The 18,863-nt window shown below is 39.7% G+C and overlaps 1 protein-coding gene across 1 annotated transcript; it reads left to right on the top strand.

Annotated features, from left to right (window-relative positions):
- Positions 1–3,558: 3,558 nt before the first annotated feature.
- On the top strand, positions 3,559–18,157 carry LOC311205593 (carbonic anhydrase 3-like; the record flags this gene model as incomplete). Its single annotated transcript, XM_084280057.1, has 7 exons — positions 3,559–3,604; positions 4,606–4,803; positions 11,630–11,748; positions 12,578–12,670; positions 13,536–13,601; positions 14,479–14,634; positions 18,038–18,157. 7 exons carry the CDS (start codon positions 3,559–3,561, stop codon positions 18,155–18,157), a joined length of 798 nt encoding a protein of 265 aa, XP_084136183.1.
- Between the last annotated feature and the right edge of the window lie 706 nt (positions 18,158–18,863).

Raw genomic sequence — 18,863 nt, 5'->3', positions numbered from 1 at the left:
GTCTCATTTGGTGCTCTTGATGATTGTCAAATTCCAGAGAAAAAGAGTTCAATGAAAGCAGACATCTTTTTTTCCTTGAAAGCAATTTACTAATTTGATTTAAAGATCCAAGTTAAAGTGTCTAAGGTTACAACTTTTTCTTAGACTGCTTCTTTCTTCCTTCCATTATCCCTGTTAGGTTGTCTAAATACCAGGGAGTGCAGAACAAACAATGACTCTGGAAAAATGCTGTATGTGTCTTAGAGTGCAGGACAGAAATTTAAGTCTGAGTCTTCCTCTCCAGGAAGTAAAGTACAGCCTTAAATTTGTCCATTTAAGCAAGTATAAAGGATACAGTGGTTTACATTACATGTAACTGTTTATGAGGAAAACCAGGTGAGGCTATAGGTTGTTCCTTAGAAACTGCTAACAGCTCTGAAACAATGAAAGTACACATATTGCGTGTGGATTTGATTTTTTCCCCCTCTTTCTTTACTATTATTCTTATCATCAAAATATTCATTTTTAAATGTGAGTATGTAACTATCAGCAAACAGCATTAATTATTTCTCTGAGTGCAATTACACACAATGCGAGGAATGTTAAAGGAAACTGGCTTTACATGAATTATCAGTGACACTGAAAACAATCTTGGTAGCCAAGGTGACAATAGTCTATGATGAGCTCCATCTTAGTTCATATCATTCACTACTTTTCTTTCAAAATACTCTAATCCCTGTATTTGCCTACCCATGGTGTTGGCTAGTTTCCATACTCCCTCCATTGCAGATCCTTTTGGTATTGACGAATCTCCTCCAAATGGGAGTCTTCCAGGACTCACATGTAAGTGACGCCTTCATGCACAAAACTGGCTTGCAGCCTACCAGGTTTACAAACTTCTTGTCTTGTGGTTGTTATGTCACCTTCACAGGTGGATATGAAATTGTGATAAACCCTCAAATTTGATTTTTGGGAGTTATAATGTGATGTAATTGTAATTATTTTTTAAAAAATGTTCTGGAATGAGCTCATCTAGAACAGTCCATGTTTAAATCAGAGAGCATCAACATCAATGCATGAGTAGAGGAGGAACCAGAACTCAGTTTCTTATTTCTTTTCCCCTCCTCTTCCCAGACACATTTTCTCATTTTGATTTCCCTGACTTAAAACCAATTTTGTTTTCAGGAGCAAAATGCAGCTGCTAATATAAATAAACTGAGAAACTGAAAAATGTTGAGACCTGAGTTCCATCTAAGCAAATGTTTGATTAGAGATAGGGATGCATGGTCCTGGGCTACTACAGAGAGTCTATGCTCATGTTTGCACTGTAACTTCATCTGGAAGACTGACAGGTGTACTGGGTCACTGGGAGATGCTTTGAATCTGGAGGATTGTCTGTGGGTCATGGTGGTGAGAAGATGGTGAGAAATGGAAGTGAAATTGAGAGAGAGGTGTGAAATATGTGTTCTGTAGAGCATAAATACATAGCTCTTGTGTACCTTGTTCATGTCTCCACTTTTAATATTGCAAAGTTGTTGGAATACCTCATGTGGTTCCAAACCTCCATCTCTTATCTTGCTGTAAATTGTTCATGGCACAAGTATATATAATTGTTCCTTGGCTGACATTTCTCTTTTGCTTCAATAACTCATCCAATTTCTTGGTGTTTACCTCTCTGATGATGCATATATACAGACAGCTGTCACTTCCCCTCTTACCATTTGTTTGCTATGCAAAGCACAGCTAAGCAAAGCTAAGCTTTTATAGTCTCCTATTATAAAAGAGGCTCTTCAGTTCCCTGGTCTCCCCTGCACCTGTTCCAATTCATCCTAATTCAGCTTTACAAGGATGACAGACCTGTTTCAGAGGAGGTCATGCCAGAGTCTCTCCAGCTCCAGTGATATGCCACCGGCTTGTGCCTGCTTTTTTGTAAGCAGTCCCTTTCTGGTAACACTTATTGACATTACGATCCATGAATGCCACTCTTCCTCCTTCTCTTCCACTTCCACTTCAGAAAAAAATGTATCAGCCCAGACCATGATGCAGGACAACCATGTTGCACTTTCTGCTACTACATTTCACCCACAGTAGTTGACAGTGTTCAGGTGCACTGGACTTCTCTGTTTATCAACCCCACACTTCCAACCTGTGCCATTTTTATTTAATCAACTTGTACTTTTGTCCCACTTCATTGCTAACAAAAAAAGAAATAATAAATCTCACTTCAGAAAGTCTACTAACAGAAAGTCCACTAACATTTAGAACATACTGCTAAAATTCAGAAAGTCTACTAACATTTTAATCACAGTAATTCACCTTTCAGTGAATTTGTCTTTTGCCTTGTCAGTGCTTCATCCATTTTATACACTGATGCTAATGCCTGTCTTCTCTAACTTGCCTGATAATTTCCCATGTGTCAGAATAACAAATATTTTTAAGAGTTGTTTGATTTCTGTGTGTCACATGGGAGTCACATAAGGAATGCATGCACACTAACAAGTATGCTTACAATTTTAAGTGCAATTCAATGCATAACACCCTGCTACATGAAAGGACAAATAGAGCTGAATCAAAACAAACAGATCCTATGCTTAATTTGATGACAAATTATTTGATGCCAGCCTGAAGCTGGCAGGAACTAGATCTTCAACTAGTTTAATGATTTTCAGTTTCCAGGAATCCTTGCAGTAGGAAGCAGCAGGTTTTTGATGGACAGGGGCAATTAATGCTACTGAAATTTTTCAGGGAAGCTGTTTACAAAGGCTGTGGGAAACAGCGCAGTGGGGAGCAGCGCTGGAACCCAAGCGTCTATGTGGAAATTTCATAGGGAAGGGTGTGAACCTGTGATAGCCGTTTGCACACTGAAGCTGTTGGACTCGTCCCCTCAGCCCCAGCTGACCTCTGGATCAGGGATATGCTGCACATTGAGTGGGAAACACACACACACACACACACACACACACACACACACACACACACACACACACACACAGGTTAAGCTTCTTGTTTTAAGTGCCTGTCTCTCTGTGTGTGCATCTTACTTGAATGCGGAAAATATTTCTACGTTTCCCGAAGCTAGTTCGGGGCACTTGGGGTTTTCCACATTCCCACTTATTCCCACTTCCTCGGCGCCGGGGCAGGCGGCAGCAGCCCGCTTCCCCGCGGCAGGCCTTCAGGACAGCTGAGGAGCCACGTCGTGCTGCCCCGCGCTGGGGTCACCCATTGCACCCCCCGCCCCAGACAGCGAGATCCCCGCACCCCACTTTCCGTGCGGGCAGCTCTGAGCAGAAGCTCCCCTGAGCCAGGGGCCGGAGGGGCTGGGAGCCGCGGTCCGGTGGCGGGGGCACCCCACAGCTGGAGCAGTCGGGGCAGCGGCGGGCAGAGGGTGTGAGGCAGCGCGACTCTCCCCGCCCCCGGCGGTCGGGGCCCTGCAGTGTCTCTCGGTCGGCCGGCGGTGGGGAAGGGCATGGAGTTGGCGGGAGTCTATAAAAAGCTGCCGTGAGATGAGGCCGCTGTCCTGCCAGAGCCGCCTGGACAGGCTGAGGCGCGGTCCCGGGACGCAGCAGCAGCAGCAGCACCATGATCAACCCCAACTACTACCCGTGGGGCTACGACGGCGACAACGGTGAGTGTGGGCGCGGGGCCGCGGCCCGGCCCGCCTCCTCTGCAGCCACCGCCCCCGCTAGCAGCGAGAACCCCAGGCAAAACCGGAGGCCCCCCATTCCGAGCCGCCATTAAGAGGGGGAATCCGGGCTCCGGGCGGGCCGGGTCTGTGCAGCGACAGCGCGGCCCGATGAGACAGGCCACCACTCCCTGGTGTGGAGGAGGTGAAGCAGGTAGAAGAGGAGGCAGCAGCGGAGGTTACTTAAGTCAAATAAAGTCAGTTTTCCTACTTTTAATATAATTTTAAATTTGGCATGGCTTTAAAATCCAGCTTTAGGCTAGCCTTTGGTGCAGGGACAACAGTGCCAGCTGCGATGGAGCTGCCATCCCTCCGACCTGTAGAGGCTGGAAACCTGGGGGCCTGTGATTCCTGCTCCCTCCTCAGCTGCTGGAAAAACAGCATGGCCTCGCTCCATGAAGTCCTTGATAAAACCAAGAGGATAATTAAATCTGCATTCCAAATCCCTGTCTCTGTCAGGTATTAGTGGCTATTTCTCTCTCCAGATGGGTACATGGTGCCACATTTGAATCATTTGAATGACTAGGGTATATTCCATCATATTTCTAGTCACTACTGGACTTGGAGTATACTTTAGGGGTTAGACTCAATGATCTCTTGAGGTCCCTTCCAATCCCTACAATTCTGTGATACACCTCTAGTTTCCTTCCTTGGTGTGTTGTCAGTCTCCCAGTAAGTAAAGACCTGAGGTTGCTATGAGAGTTTAGGTTCAGTTGAATGACTTGCATTATCCAGTATTCCAGCTAGAACAATCTAATTGCTTTTTATACAATGAAACTCTTGACAAGGCATGACTAACAACCAGATGAATAGTAATCTACTTTTATTAAATGTAATTGATGTTCTATAGCTAAGGAAGGCCATACTTGCATTTATTGTAACACAAGTATAATTCATACCTTGCTGGAAAAGATTTTCATGCTATTTCTCTGTATTTTTTCTAGGACCAGATCAGTGGCACAAAAATTACCCATTTGCCAAAGGACGCCATCAGTCACCTATCGAAATCAATAACAAAGAAGTGCATTATGATCGTTCCCTACTACCGTGGTTTGCCAGCTATGATCCTGGGGCAGCTAAGACCATCCTCAATAATGGGAAGACCTGCAGGGTTGTATTCGATGATTCTTTCGATAGATCAGGTTAGTTTTGTTCTCATCTCAAGCTGTCATTATATATCAGTGGCTATTTCTCAAGTTTGTTGGAAGACAGTGTGCTCTGAATGCTCATGGTTGACAGAAGGTCTCTGCGTTCTGCCTGCATGTGATGTACAGGCTTTTGTGGCTCCAGTGCCCTGCACAACCAGTGGGACTACTTTTAAAGTCCATAGATAAAATCCTAGAGAACAGAGAGACCTGCAAAGCAGCTTGGTGCAGGATAAATTAAGGTGTATGGTAAATTTCTGAGCTTGCAAAAGCTATTGCAGTTGTGCTGCTTCCCAGGAGCAAGACATCCAGGCTTTATCTATGAGGACTGAATTCCTCCATGCAAGGCTGTTAGAGATGCCTACCAGAACTCCTTTAACTTTGTATATGGCTGAAAGTACCGTATTTGAAAACTGTGCCCATGTAATTTCTGATCAATGAAGTGATGAACCAGATGTTGCCACAAAGTCACAGTATTTAATCAGTTAAAAATGCCTTTGGCATTCTTGAGATTTTGTCTTAATGAGGATTATAGGGATGAGAAATTCCAGTGTTTCAGCTTTATTGTCCAAAATCTCTTATCCACTCATAGTTATGACAACATACAATGTGCTGCATATATAACACACAGCTTTTAAGACTTAGTGGGTTATATATTTTGAAGACATATGCCTGTTCTGTTTAACAGGTGCTAGAAATATTTAGTTTATGTTGGCAGAACCACTGACATTTTATGTTAATACTGTTGGCTATATTTCAAAGGAGAAAACATTACTGAAAGAAGTATGAAATTGCATTAGTACTGAGATAAAAATGAAAAATCAAATGCATACCTCACTCTTCAGTCTGGTATCAAGGTCAACAGAATTGTGTTATTATTTATAGTACATGGGGTAATAAGAAAAGGAAATGTCAATTTAAGTTAAATATTGAAAAGTCTGTCTTCCACAGTGTACAGATTAATTTCGTAACTGCAGCAAAGTTCCAATTTATATTACAATATATCTGGGATTGACAGCTATAATTGCTAGGAGGAATTTTGCTAATAGGTTGATTAATCTTAAATATCCATGGGAATGGATTTAATTTAATGGATTTTTAACGAATGACTTAGGTTTCGTGAATGCTGAGGATCAAATTGTACGTAAGCTAGACTAGTTAATATATTATCAAAACTCATAAATGATTTTGCAGTCAAGAATTAGATTCATTTTCTGGCAAAATAGGAATCTTTAGTGTTATTTGAATAAAATTATTACTGATGTCAGATAACAAGATACACCAGTAAAAAGATGTTGTTGTGACATATGACAAGACCTCCATTACCATTACTTATTTACTTTTACCATCTCTTTTATTTGTTGGAACTATATCAAGGGTTAAAACTTCTGTGTGTTTGTCAAAGTAATTTCTGCTACAATTACTCAGATTTTGCACAGGAGGGAGTATCCAGGCACAGCAATCTACAACGCAGATCCAACACTGCGGTCACAAAGAGCAGAAAGTTTTGGAACATTCTGAATATTTTTTCAGATGAACTGCTCAGTAACTGTTGTGTTCTGATCTCAGAAATAAAAAGTGACTCACTGGAAAAAAAGTAGGTGTATTTCTCAACTCTTTGAAGGCAAGAAACATTCAGTGTTTATTATTGTGTCTCCTTTGTTATACCAATGCCTGCAGAGTCTGTGGGTGGTGTTCCTTCTCTAATATAATGCTAATTGCAGGACGAATTCCACTGTGCATACTCCTACTGACTTGAGCATGTTTTAAGTTTTTTAGTATATGTACAGTGACTTAATTTTTGTGTAAAGGAACTGCCAGCTGCAGAATACATACATATGTAATAGCAACTGTATAGGAATGAAGCTTTTGTTCCTTTGGAACAAAGACTGTCCTGTCTATCCTGTGTATCCTATCTATCTATATCTCGCTCTGAAGTATTTCTGAGTTAACCAGAAAACACACTAACTTTTTCAGTTAGAGTGGTCATACCCAAATTTGTAGTCATATCTAGATTTTGATTAGTGGTAAGTGAAATAGATTGCTGAATAAATGGCAAAGGTGACTGATAAAATTAATTAGTTTGGATGTCTCCAAGTTTTATTTACATTGTGTTTTATCTGTAGGGAATACTTTGAATATTCACACTAGGACAGTTTCTTGAACTCAGATGATTAGGGAGAAGCTTCTGGAAAAAGTGCTATCCAATGTAATTCATGTGTTATATTGAAAAAGACCTTATTGCTGTTATCTTTGGAGTTGTCTATAGGAAGAAATTGGAGAATTTATCCCCAGATATTTATAAAGTCTGGATGACTATAAACATTTCCTATAAAACTGAAGGCTTTGATGACAGATACTTACTTCAGGAGCTGTGTCATGCCTCTGCTGCCTGACCATTCAAGTTAATGGATTGTGGACTCCGTTGACTCTCTTACCATACCTATGTGTAAGAAGGACCTTCAGCTCTGTAAAACCATTGCAGAGGGAGGCTGGAGTCTCAAAATCCAGGAAAGAACTAGGAGCTAAAATCAAAGCCTTCTAGGTAGTTGTGCCCCCTTGTGATGGCCATGATAAAACCCATACCAGAAACTGGGTGCTTTGGCACCCTGCCACCGCTACGTTTAATTATTTAAACTTTAATTAGCACTGAGGGAAGTTTGTCCATAGACACTCACAGTTTGGTTGTTTACTTACCGTTTTGTGTACTGTGTTTACACTGGAACAAGACAGTCGGCGCTACAGGAATAGCACCGCTAAATCTCAGTGCTTGTGTAGCTGTGGCACATGCCACTTGACAGCTATCCTGCATGCCACAAAAGGCAGCAAAGTTAAATTCTTTAACACTTCTATCATTTGTAGTGTCTGTATGAAGGTAATGAGAGTTAATGTGAGCACTGTAGAGCTTGCGTACACCGGATTTAGGGGTTGAGTTTCTGTTAACTGAACCTCTGATTGCTATTGATAAAAATGCTTGAACAGTCAAGGGCCCGCTGAGGCTGCCTTTACGAAGTGGACTGTCACTTTTGCTGCCCCTGGAGATGGGGATTTCACCCCTGCTGTAGATGACAATGATGTGGGAGCTTGCTGGTGAACAAGCTCTGATCAATAGGTGCGAAAGTGGAAAAGGCGTGTTGCAGTGCAGGTGAGGGTGGGATGCCATGCTGACAAACTTCTGTCAGATGCTTCTCTTTTTCCCAGCCTGTCCCTGTAAGAGTGCAAAGTTCAAATACAAATAAAAGTAATTCTTCTACATATCTCTTCAGTGTTTGCTTTAAGAAAATTTTCATGAGAACTGTGTAAAACATTCCAAAGGCTTTTAGGAAATATATTTTATCCCTGCAATTATCCAGAGTGTTTCAGCACAGAGATCCTCTTCTTAGCAGAGGTTTTTTATAACATCTAAAATGTAGCACTGACATAAAAAAGCTGTGGGTTTTATACTGCACTGTTAGATGCTGTTATAAAGCAGTGTAACAAAGGTAATGTATCTTTTTCAACTGTCAGGCAGTAATACCATACTAATTTAATTTCACTGTGGTTTACCCATTCATTTTATAGATTTGGCAGGATGTGAGGATCATAAATCTTATAAGAACAGCTAGTTCTTCTCATGTTCATAAACACAGCTCATCTCATGAGTCTGTTTAGTACTCCTTGTGTTTTTCCACCTGACTGTCACAGTACGCCTTCACACCAAAGAGGGAAGGCATTTCTATAGGCATAACTTTGCTAGTTTTACTTTAATGAGACAGATGACAGTTGACATTAGCGACGATTAACAGCCAGACTCCTACCTAAGCTGCTCAGCAAGTGGATGGGCTCATTTCAAAACCTTCTTGTCACATTCCTGTTGTTAAGGACACCCTGCTAACTAAGGTGGAGTGGCCATCACTCAAACTGTGTCACACCTTCATTTTGCTGTATAAGCACACAGAGGGAGATAACAGAGTTTTGTCTCTCTTTAGTTACATCCTCTAGTGCAACGCCTGCTCTCTCTGGGGCAAACGTCTGCTTCAGCAGTTACACTGAGAGAAGAAAAAAACCCACATTCAGCCAATTCTGTCTCATGCTCCTCACTTTACAATGGACCAGATAAAAGATGGTGATCTTTTTTACTGGAACTGATGCCTGCGTGTGTGTGTCCATGTAGGATTGGTCTGTGTCCTACACTGCTCTTCAAGATGGATGGAGGGACATGAAATTTGAGGAAGCACTTCAGAGTGGCATGACATTTTAATGTCTGGTATCAGGCACTGGTGGACAGTGAGATGTAAACCCATATAAAAAGAGACAGTGACTGAGCAATGGGTGGGAGCTTGCAATGATAAAGCACCAAGGAGTGAATACTTTTCTCCCTTGTCTTCCGGGGATGGTTTGCATATTCCTACAGCTGGGCCATGATACTTGAATGACAGCAAGCTTAAGAGAGTTACCTTGTGTTAAGTCTGCTGTGTCCATCCTATTACTTCCTGTAAAGCAGAAACAGGAACAGAAATACCACATTTCCTGTATTCAGAAGTAAGTCCACCATTCAGGTAGCCACATGGAAAGGACTATGTAGTATTTTGGAGTAATAGACAAAAGCTGGCTGCCCATATATTGGGGAGTGAGCCTGCAGGCTCCTTCTTTAAAGATACTGGGTTTTGTTACATGCGGTTTTCATAGGTAGAAGTTCAGAGATAGTCATGGGGCTTCTAGAAAAACATCTTTTTGTGTTTTGTGGTAGGAAAACAGCTACAAAAGCCTTAAAACTGAGAGTCTCAGATATTTAAGGTGAAGATTTCATATGTAATACTTCTTAGAATAATTCCCTCGTACATATAAATATGTAAACATATAAAAATAAGCTGTATTTTAACACCACTGAAAATCAATTTAAAGATACCATAGTTTCTTTTATAAACTTTTACCTCATATTCTTTTTCTAACTGGTATATAGATACGTATTTGTTGGTGTTAGTATTTTCAGAAAACAAAAATCCAAGAGGATAAAGGGACCTTCACAATTTAGATTTCTAGCCACATGGTTTTTTTAAAAAATAAAGATATCTTTTACTAACTTAGACCTACACAGACATAGTTTGGGACTGATTTATGGATTTAAATACTGGAGAATTTAATTCTTGAAATGGTTTAGTTTACCTTTTTTAAGGCCTAGGGAAGTTTCATTTACTGAAGTCATTCCATGTATTTCTATGTTTTGGACTACACATGTGCAAATAAGAGAAAGAAAACACCATTCTGTACTTCACGAGATGTTGGTTTATAGGCATCTCAGTCTTTGAATCATTCTGTCTGCTAAAAGTGTGCTAAGTAAAAGCTACTGTCTATTTATAGAAGAGTGAAGCAGGAATGTGTTGGCACTGAGGTGATACAGAGCTTCACCTAATGCCCAATTGAAAATGCCTGCTGATGGCCCATCAGTGGAAATAATGACACGTTTTTACCTTAAACTGGATTATTTGGGTTTACAGATCTATTTTAATGGAGAATTGATGACCTTGTTAGCTACTATTGTTACCATGTCTGTATTGGCCATAGAATTGAATGTCTGTGGAAGCAAGTAAAAGGAATTTTTCGAGAATAATAGCTTGCTCTTAACATTTAGTAAAGAACACTCTCAGTACTTAATTTTCTGAGATGATCATGGATTTAATTCCTCTTCTTTTCAGATTGAAAGATATATTTCTCTAGCATATAAAGACCTGTTCTTGAACTGATGAATAGTTTATAGGAATGCTCTTACTTGTTTCCAAATAAAGTGAATGAGAACTGAACATTAGTATTTGGTGAATGTGACTGTTCTTCCCTTTTTCTTGCTAGATTCTTTCAACTACATAACCTTAATTTGGTACATAATGTAAAAATGTTAAGAGTATTTAGAATACAGAGTATTGTTCATCACAGGCTGAAGTTCTCTTCAGGAAAATAGTTTATATTCTCAGTGATTGCTTTTCTGGCTCATTTGCTGTTACTTTCTCCTCTTCCACAGCCAGAGGGAGCAGCCACTATAGCAGAAGGACCATCAATAATTTCATAACATTTTAAACAAATAAGTCATAGCCTGCAGTAAGAGACACAATCTGTAGTATTTTGTGGGAATTTGTTTATCATATAGCACTTCAGTAGTTATCTTGATCATGGCTGGTTGTGTGTGCTTTGATATAGGTAGATATTAGAAGGAATTAAGGGATACATTAAGACACCTAAATTTTGATGTCTTACACTGGCTTTTAACTTAGGTTAATTTTGTCTCTAAACTGCCACTGTAGTCAACAGAGTCACAATCAGTGGAGCAATTCATGTCACCATTACTCGAGCATCTACCTAAGGCAAGCAGAATTACTCTAGAGGCTCGGCTGTTCTAATTAGAGTCTTACTTCAGTTACGCAAACATAGGTACCTCATGCCTTTTTTGATAACCTAGTGTGCTTCACCTTGCGTCTAGATACTGCTTTAGAAAAATACACTTCTTCTACAGGTCTTATATCACATCTTCCAGTCCTGCTCAGATGTATTTGGCATATCCCAGAAGGTACTAGATGCATATTTATGCAGCTAAATCAAAACTATGATCTCTATGTATAATGGAAGCCTAGACACAAATCATTTTCATTTGCCTGTAAGTACATGTAGGTGAAGATGATTCCCTGAAGTGCTGCTAAAATTGGTGCAGATTTGCAAGAGGTACTCAGTACTCTCAGACATTGAATCAACTTTACAGTAAATATGTATGCAAATATTTTTAAAATATACTCATTTCTTTATAAAACGTTGGAAGATACCAGAGTCTAATGCTGATGCAGATTATCCATTGCAGTGCTGAGAGGCGGGCCACTTCCAGGAGTCTACAGGCTGCGTCAGCTTCACTTTCATTGGGGTTCATCTGATGACCATGGCTCTGAGCATGTTGTGAATGGAGTGAGATATGCAGGAGAGGTAAGACATCACTTTTTACTTTAAAACAGGGTGGAGGGTAACATTTGTCATTATCATTCAGGTGGGACAAAAATTGTCATTTCTCTGCTTCTCAAGGAGTTCTTGCTATTTATTTATCTGTGACTTTTTCTTCTTACTCCCATTATTCTTAGAAATGTGAACCAGCTTGAAGTAGTTCTCACAGTATGAGAAAAGAAAAAATCCCATGTAAAACAAAAGTTCCCATCTTCTCAAGCCAACATGTAATTAGCATGGCTTAAGACACAGGGCAGCATGACTGAATTACTGAGAAGCAATGCAAGCTTACTGAAACAGTATTCTGAAAATATAGTATTGTAGTGGAAGTATAAAATTGTAGTGACAGAAAGGAGAAAGAATGTGTTATCTTGATTTTCTACCACTATGGGACTGTAATGGAAGATGAAACCTTTAGGCTAATAATATACAGAGTTTACATTCGTATGAATTCTTTGCTAGAACTGTTGTAATTTGAAGGGTAAATGTAAATGAATCACATATCGTAGATGACTTCTGAACTGCATGTTCTACCTGATTATTTAAGCATCTTTTCTCTGTTCTTCAGCTTTAAGATGAGATTTCTGTTCTTTTTTGCAATTTCTGTATTAAGATACTTATAGTTTATCTTAAAGCCAATAGAAGTCTAAATGCTAATATAAGGCTGATATAATTAATGTATATGTCCCTTTTTTATTGGAAAGCTTAACCCTCATACTTTGTTGCTCCAAACTCACTCAGATATGTGAACTCTAAATTCAGCCTTTGATGGCTTTAATTGATTTTTTCTTTACATGTTTTTCTTTATTTCCAGTTGCATTTATTACACTGGAATCCCAAATACAGCAATTACCTTGATGCTGTGAGAAGAACTGATGGAATAGCTGTTTTGGCCATATTTTTGCAAGTAAGTAGAAGGATGCAACCTTTCTTTGTACTACTAATACTATATAGATTTGTATTCTTACAGGGTTAAAGAATTAAAACACTGTGAATGTATTTGCTATGATGATACCACACTGAGGGGTTTGACTTTCAGTAATGCATGCTTTTCAAGTTTTAGAGTATGAGTCATGTTATTTCAAATGGTATCCAATATTACACACACTTGTCCCAGCAGCTATTGTGTCACTATGTGTTTGGTGGATGCTGCAAATGCAAATATATTTGCCCCTGTTTTGGGGACATGATGTCAGAAGTGTCCCTCTGACCAATAGCAGCTGTCTTCTATGCTAATCTTGGACTGATTTCAAGGACAGATACCGTTCCTAGGCTTTTCCTTCATTTTCTTGCCAGCAAAACTAACTCACAAATACATGTAACTTTTTTAAAATACTTTTGGGGCATGCAGTCTTAGCCTGAAATATTGGTCTTTGCTCTGTCTTGTTTAATTAGTATTCACTGGGTGGATGTTTGTGTTAAGATCAACAATTATAAACAGTGGAGCTAATCGTGAAATCATAGAATCATTAAGATAACATGTATTTATATTTGTTCAGCTAAAGTTCAGTGTCAATAGGAATAGCTGTGTTATGAAATCACTAGTGATGCTGAGTTTCTGTACTGCTCTAAGTTCCTCATTTGGATCATATTATCTGTTGGGGTACAGACAGAAGGCATAGCTTACTAAGCTGGTAATGGTAATAGGCTGAATTAATGCATTGTAATTTTATAGTTGATAAAAGTTTAGAAGTGCATATTAAAAAAAAAATAAAAAGAAATAAAACTGATCAAGCAAACTCTTTGGTTAGCTCATGCTTTGTTTTTTACAGGTAGGGAAGACTCCCAAACCAGAGATGAAAAGAATTCTTGAAGAAATAAATGCTATCAAAACAAAGGTAACAGTTTTGGGGGTTTCACTGTAGGAAGACTGCTATTCTAGGCCTGCAAATTCTGAGGGAAAAAAGAATTAGCAAGAGGCATGACTTTCCAGTTTTTAAATGATATAACTGTTTCCCTGCAACATTGCAAGAATGTACTTGTGAATAAAACCGTTAGTAGCTTTTTCTTAACAAGAAAAGTAATTTATTCCATTTACATATGAGCCTTCTTTGGCTTTATTGGGTCTTACAACTTTGTGAAAATAAGAGTAATCTCACCAAATTTTGCTCATGTAAGAACTGGGCTCGGAGTCTTACTCTCTTAGTGGTCAGTGACAAAAGAAAGGCACCTTTGGAAATTGGTCCATTCAGTCTTGGAATACACTGCCTAATGGACCTCTGGAAATGCCACTGTGCCTCAGATAACATGTGATAAGGCTCTCACCATAGGTTGTACATTTCACAGGCTGCCGTGTTTGTTATTAGCACAAATATAAATCTTGTCTCATTTCATTATAATCCAATATTCAGTAGATAGGCAGAATTTGCATAAGAAGGGAGGACAGAAGGAAGAGTGTTTCTGCACAGAAATGAGTGAAGCACATTGGTACTGGATGCTGCCTGACATGAGTTAGCTCAGGTACAAGAAGTAGCATCATGGACTTGTATGTTTTGTCTCACTTCTCTTGTGTCATAACCATCTGTGAAGGCCATTCAGCCCACTGAACTTCACAGGGCATCATTATCTCTTGTGTAGATGTGTGCTTAGATTCTTTAGTTCATACCTTTGAAGTATCTGAGTCACTCTGTTTCTTAAAATACCAGAGCTGCATCTTTACCTTGATTAGTTTTCTTTATGGTTTTGTTGTGCTGTTTTTGGTTTTGTTTTTTTAAGGGGAAAGTAGCTCCTTTTCCAAACTTCGATCCTTCAATTCTTTTTCCTAAATCTCATGACTACTGGACATACCACGGGTCCTTCACTACTCCACCTTGCGAAGAGTGCATCACCTGGATTGTTCTTAGAGAGCCTATCATAGTCAGCTCAGACCAGGTAAACTTCCAATAGATAATATTTTACCCATTTCTTTTTAGTTACATGCCATAACCTGGTATTATTGCATGATCAAAAGGACATTGAAGAACTGAATGCCTTAGAAACTACCTTGGGACTCCATAGGGAACCTGTAAAAAACTCCAAAGGACTGTAGTCTACAACCTAATATGTGCAATCAAACTGTTAGACACGTCTCTATCTGTCTCTGTATGACTCCTACATAAACTAATTGAGCAGAGATGATGACCTTCTCTACTTGGAACAGCTTATTGTTCCCTAGCCCACATCATGGTTGTTCAAATTCAGACATCAGAGAGTTTTGTAAATCAGTAAAGTAAAAACACAGTGTAGATGGTAAGAGTTTATAGCAGTTTGGAGTGTGACTGACACCTGGCAGTACTTGCTATATTTGAGAATTCTTGCTCCGGTGGGCAAGACGCCTCTTGTGACACCAAGAAAAGAGTAGATGTCTTTTTGTTTCTCAGTCCCTGTGTTCCCACAACATTAGCTCTTGCTAATAGTAGCAAAGGGTGGACCTGGGTGTGGCTCATACCTTTCATTTTGTTTATAAATATCTGAAGTATGGGATGCAGGGGGAATTGGCCAGCCCCTTTTCAGTGGTCTGTGGGGATAGGACAAGGGGCAATGGCTGCAAGTTGGAGCACAGGAAGTTCCGCACCAACATTGGGAGGAACTTTTTCACAGTGAGGGTGACAGAGCCCTGGGACAAGCTGCCCAGGGAGGTGGTGGAGTCTCCATCTCTGGAGATATTCAAGACCCATTTGGACACCTATCTGAGTGATATGTCCTAGGGAGCTGCTTTGGCAGGGGGGTTGGACCCGATGATCTCTCGAGGTCCTTTCCAACCCCTACAATTCTATGATTCTATGATTATATGTAGACACATAAGTATTCATTTTAGGTTCTCAAGGTGATAAGGTGTTCCATTGTATTGACCGATGTGTATCTATCACCAAAAAAATCTATTTTCTAGTACTTTGTATTTATATAGCTCTCTATCTCTGAAAGATGAGAACTCAGGTTTGGTGGGAAACTCAGTTAGCAAGAGATGAAGCATGGTAATTTATTCATATAACTTTGATCTTAATTTTCACATCTTATTGAGTTGATCTGCCTCCTGTATCCCTGCCCACCCAAAAATTAATATATGTGGGCTATTTTGTAGCTGGTACTTGCATGAAAAATACAAATATTATCTGAACGGTGTCCACAAAATGAATCTGTTTACATGTTTATATTCCAGCAGATCAGCTACAGATTTTCTTGGGAAAAATGTAGCTATTACTGAACAACTCTGATTTAAAATGCACTTTTAAAGGAATAACTAATCACATAGATCCAGGTGCATGAAAAGACTTTTTTGATCACTGCTGTATTTGGGTCATGGGGATTTTTTCAGCTTAAGTTAGTGAATTTTGGGAAACACAGACTGTTCTATAACTGACCCTAATATGGAAAAAATAGATCATTTAAGGTTAAAAGAAAACTACTACATATAGATGGGATGGTGGCTCTTACCTGGAGATACTCACTTTTGAGGCAGAATTGGCAGTGTATGTGAGGCACTCTATACAAACACAGTAGAAACACATTCCTCACTCCAGAGTGCCTGCAGTCTAAATAATGTATTCATAAAAGAGGATTGTGTTACTTCTAATCCTAGAAAGTGTGCTGCAGCCACAGCCTCATTAATAGTAATTATGTTAAGCGTGTGTGCATTTACAGCGGATGGCTGGGATGCCTGTGCAGCCAGATGGCAACAAGGCATTAGCCGCAAGGGTAAGTGCGCATCAGTGCTCCCCAGGAAGAGCCAGTTCACCGGGAATCCCGGGGAGATGTAGGGCAGGTGGCCTAGCTGCTCTGATTGCTTTTAATGAAAGGATAGGAAGTTAACTGTACAATAACTATCCAATTGCAGGCTAATTTTTTCACCTCTGTGTAACTATAGCCTGAATATATGCTTTTTTTTTTTTTTTTTACTGAGTAGAGCAGATTTTCCACAAATAATAATAAAACCAAGCAATCTCTCCTCCCACAGTGTTTTATCAATATTAACAAAGTTGATGAACTGTTTTCATCTCCTACTGTTCCCACACAAATTACTATCATAGAATCACAGAACAGTTTGGGTTGGAAGGGACCTCAAAGGTCATTTAGTTTCAAAACCCCTGCTATGGTTAGGGACACCCTCCACTAGACTGGGTTATCCAAAGCCCCATCTGAAATTTAATTTCGGATGAATTATCCATCTGATGCATATTACACTAGTTATAAATGAGCCCACCACTGTTGAGGCAAACTGAGATAACTGGCTTTCCTGAGCCATGTAGTGACAATTGATGTTGAAATGCCTGAGCTAGCTGAGTCCATAAACTGGAATTAGTGTAGTCACAGTGAACCCAGCTTTGACAGCCCAGAGAAGTGCTGCTTCTATTGGACTTGAACTCTGTACCATAAAAGGTAAATACATCAGCATGTTGAAGCTAGTTGAGAACAAAGTTGATATGCTGCATGCATGGGGATATATTTTCAAGTGTACATATGGGACAATGTATGCATCCTTTTCATGGTAAGCCATTCAAACAGGCAAGTGTCAAGTTTCTGAACCCCAGCTGATATGCTTTCTGTCTGATGTTGTACATGGCAGTGTCAACAGATAAACAGAATGTATCTCTAAGTGGGTATATGTGTTACATCCTTTGTAAATCAAAAAGCAGGAGAGGAAGAGCATAATACAGTTTTGAAGAGCACGAGGAACCCTCAAAAAAAAACATACTTTGGTTAAAAAAAATACATGGCCAAAGAGAGTCTGGCCACAGATCCTGTTTACAAACCATTTGAAACCTTAACCAAGTAATTATCAGATTTATGTTCCTGGTAATAATGTACTTTTGTGTCGCTGCAGTGGAATATATCCTCTGCTGCAGACCCACCACAGACATGAACAAGCAGTTTATAATTTAGCCTTAATAGCTTGTCATTCCAAAAGCTTCTTAACAATCAGACACTGAAGCAGGGTTGGGGTAGGAGAGGTTTATTAGGGCATAGGCTGTTCTATTTGCATTTTCTGAGGACTTCCCGCAGTTTGTGTGGCTGCACATGGTTCTGTGCACAGTACATACATGACAATACTTTTCACAGTCCTGTTCAGATAAGATCCATTTTTTTCTGTCTTGACTATTTCTAAGAATATTACTGCTATGAAAAGCATGTAAGTGCAGTTCCTGTGGTGATGGGGTGAAGAACATCTGCACAGCTTTGAAGAAGGCTTTCTCCCCAGCTTCCTGGGCTGGGCCAGCCTCCTTGGTGTAACTGTTAGGCAGTGGATTTGATCCTAAGAGATTTCCATCAGGACATTTCATTTTTTGCTCCCCTTCAGATGGCGAAGCTCCGCAGCCTATCCAAGAATCCTGAGAATGAGCCTGATCTCCCCCTGGTTGACAACTGGCGCCCGACTCAGCCTCGGTATTTCAGGATGGTGAGCGCATCATTCCTCTAGGACCTGGCTTGGATTGGGTGCCCCTGACTGAGGCGACCTCCAGAACTAAGAGATGGTTTTGGCTTGTGTCCTCTGGTGCATTTAGACAGAACTCCAGCTGTCGGTCTGGAGGCTGAAACTTTGAGTCATGAAATGTGAATTTCACTTTCAGAGGATAACGTCTGCTTAGGCAAATCTTATCAGTAAAATAGAAGTAGACAACCTGTTTGGCATTTCATAGCTTCTTCAACATTAGCTTTTGTTAGTAGTGAAAAGAAAGAAAGAAGATGCTACTAACAACTAGAAAACCATTTCCTATTGTCCACATGCCTCTTGATGCTTGGCTTATTCCATGCTAAAGACATTACAGTCAAGAGAAGTAACTGTTTTCAGTAATAACCTGTATTTTCAGTAGTTGTTTTCAGCATCATCCGTATTGTGCTCTAAGCTTTACCAGGTAATGCACAAGGCATTCTTGGAAATAATTGAGAGCATTCTGTTGGTACTTGATGCTTACATTAAATATGAAAGGATAGAAAAGTGATTCACTACCATTGAGGAATTAGTTTTTAACTTCTTAAAACAATGGAAAGGTGAAACTGAGGCCTATTCTGAAAATTGTATTCACTGATTTATATGGAAAAATTATGGTTTTGTTTGTGTTACGGCTGGTTCTCCATATTAAAAAACTAATTTGCATTTTAAATTGTAGCAATCAAAGCAACAT

The sequence above is a fragment of the Gallinula chloropus genome, assembly GCF_964237585.1.
Source record: "Gallinula chloropus genome assembly, chromosome: 2".
Taxonomy (NCBI): Eukaryota; Metazoa; Chordata; class Aves; order Gruiformes; family Rallidae; genus Gallinula; species Gallinula chloropus.
Note: the sequence above shows the minus strand (reverse complement) of the source record. Positions and strands in the feature narration are given on the sequence as shown.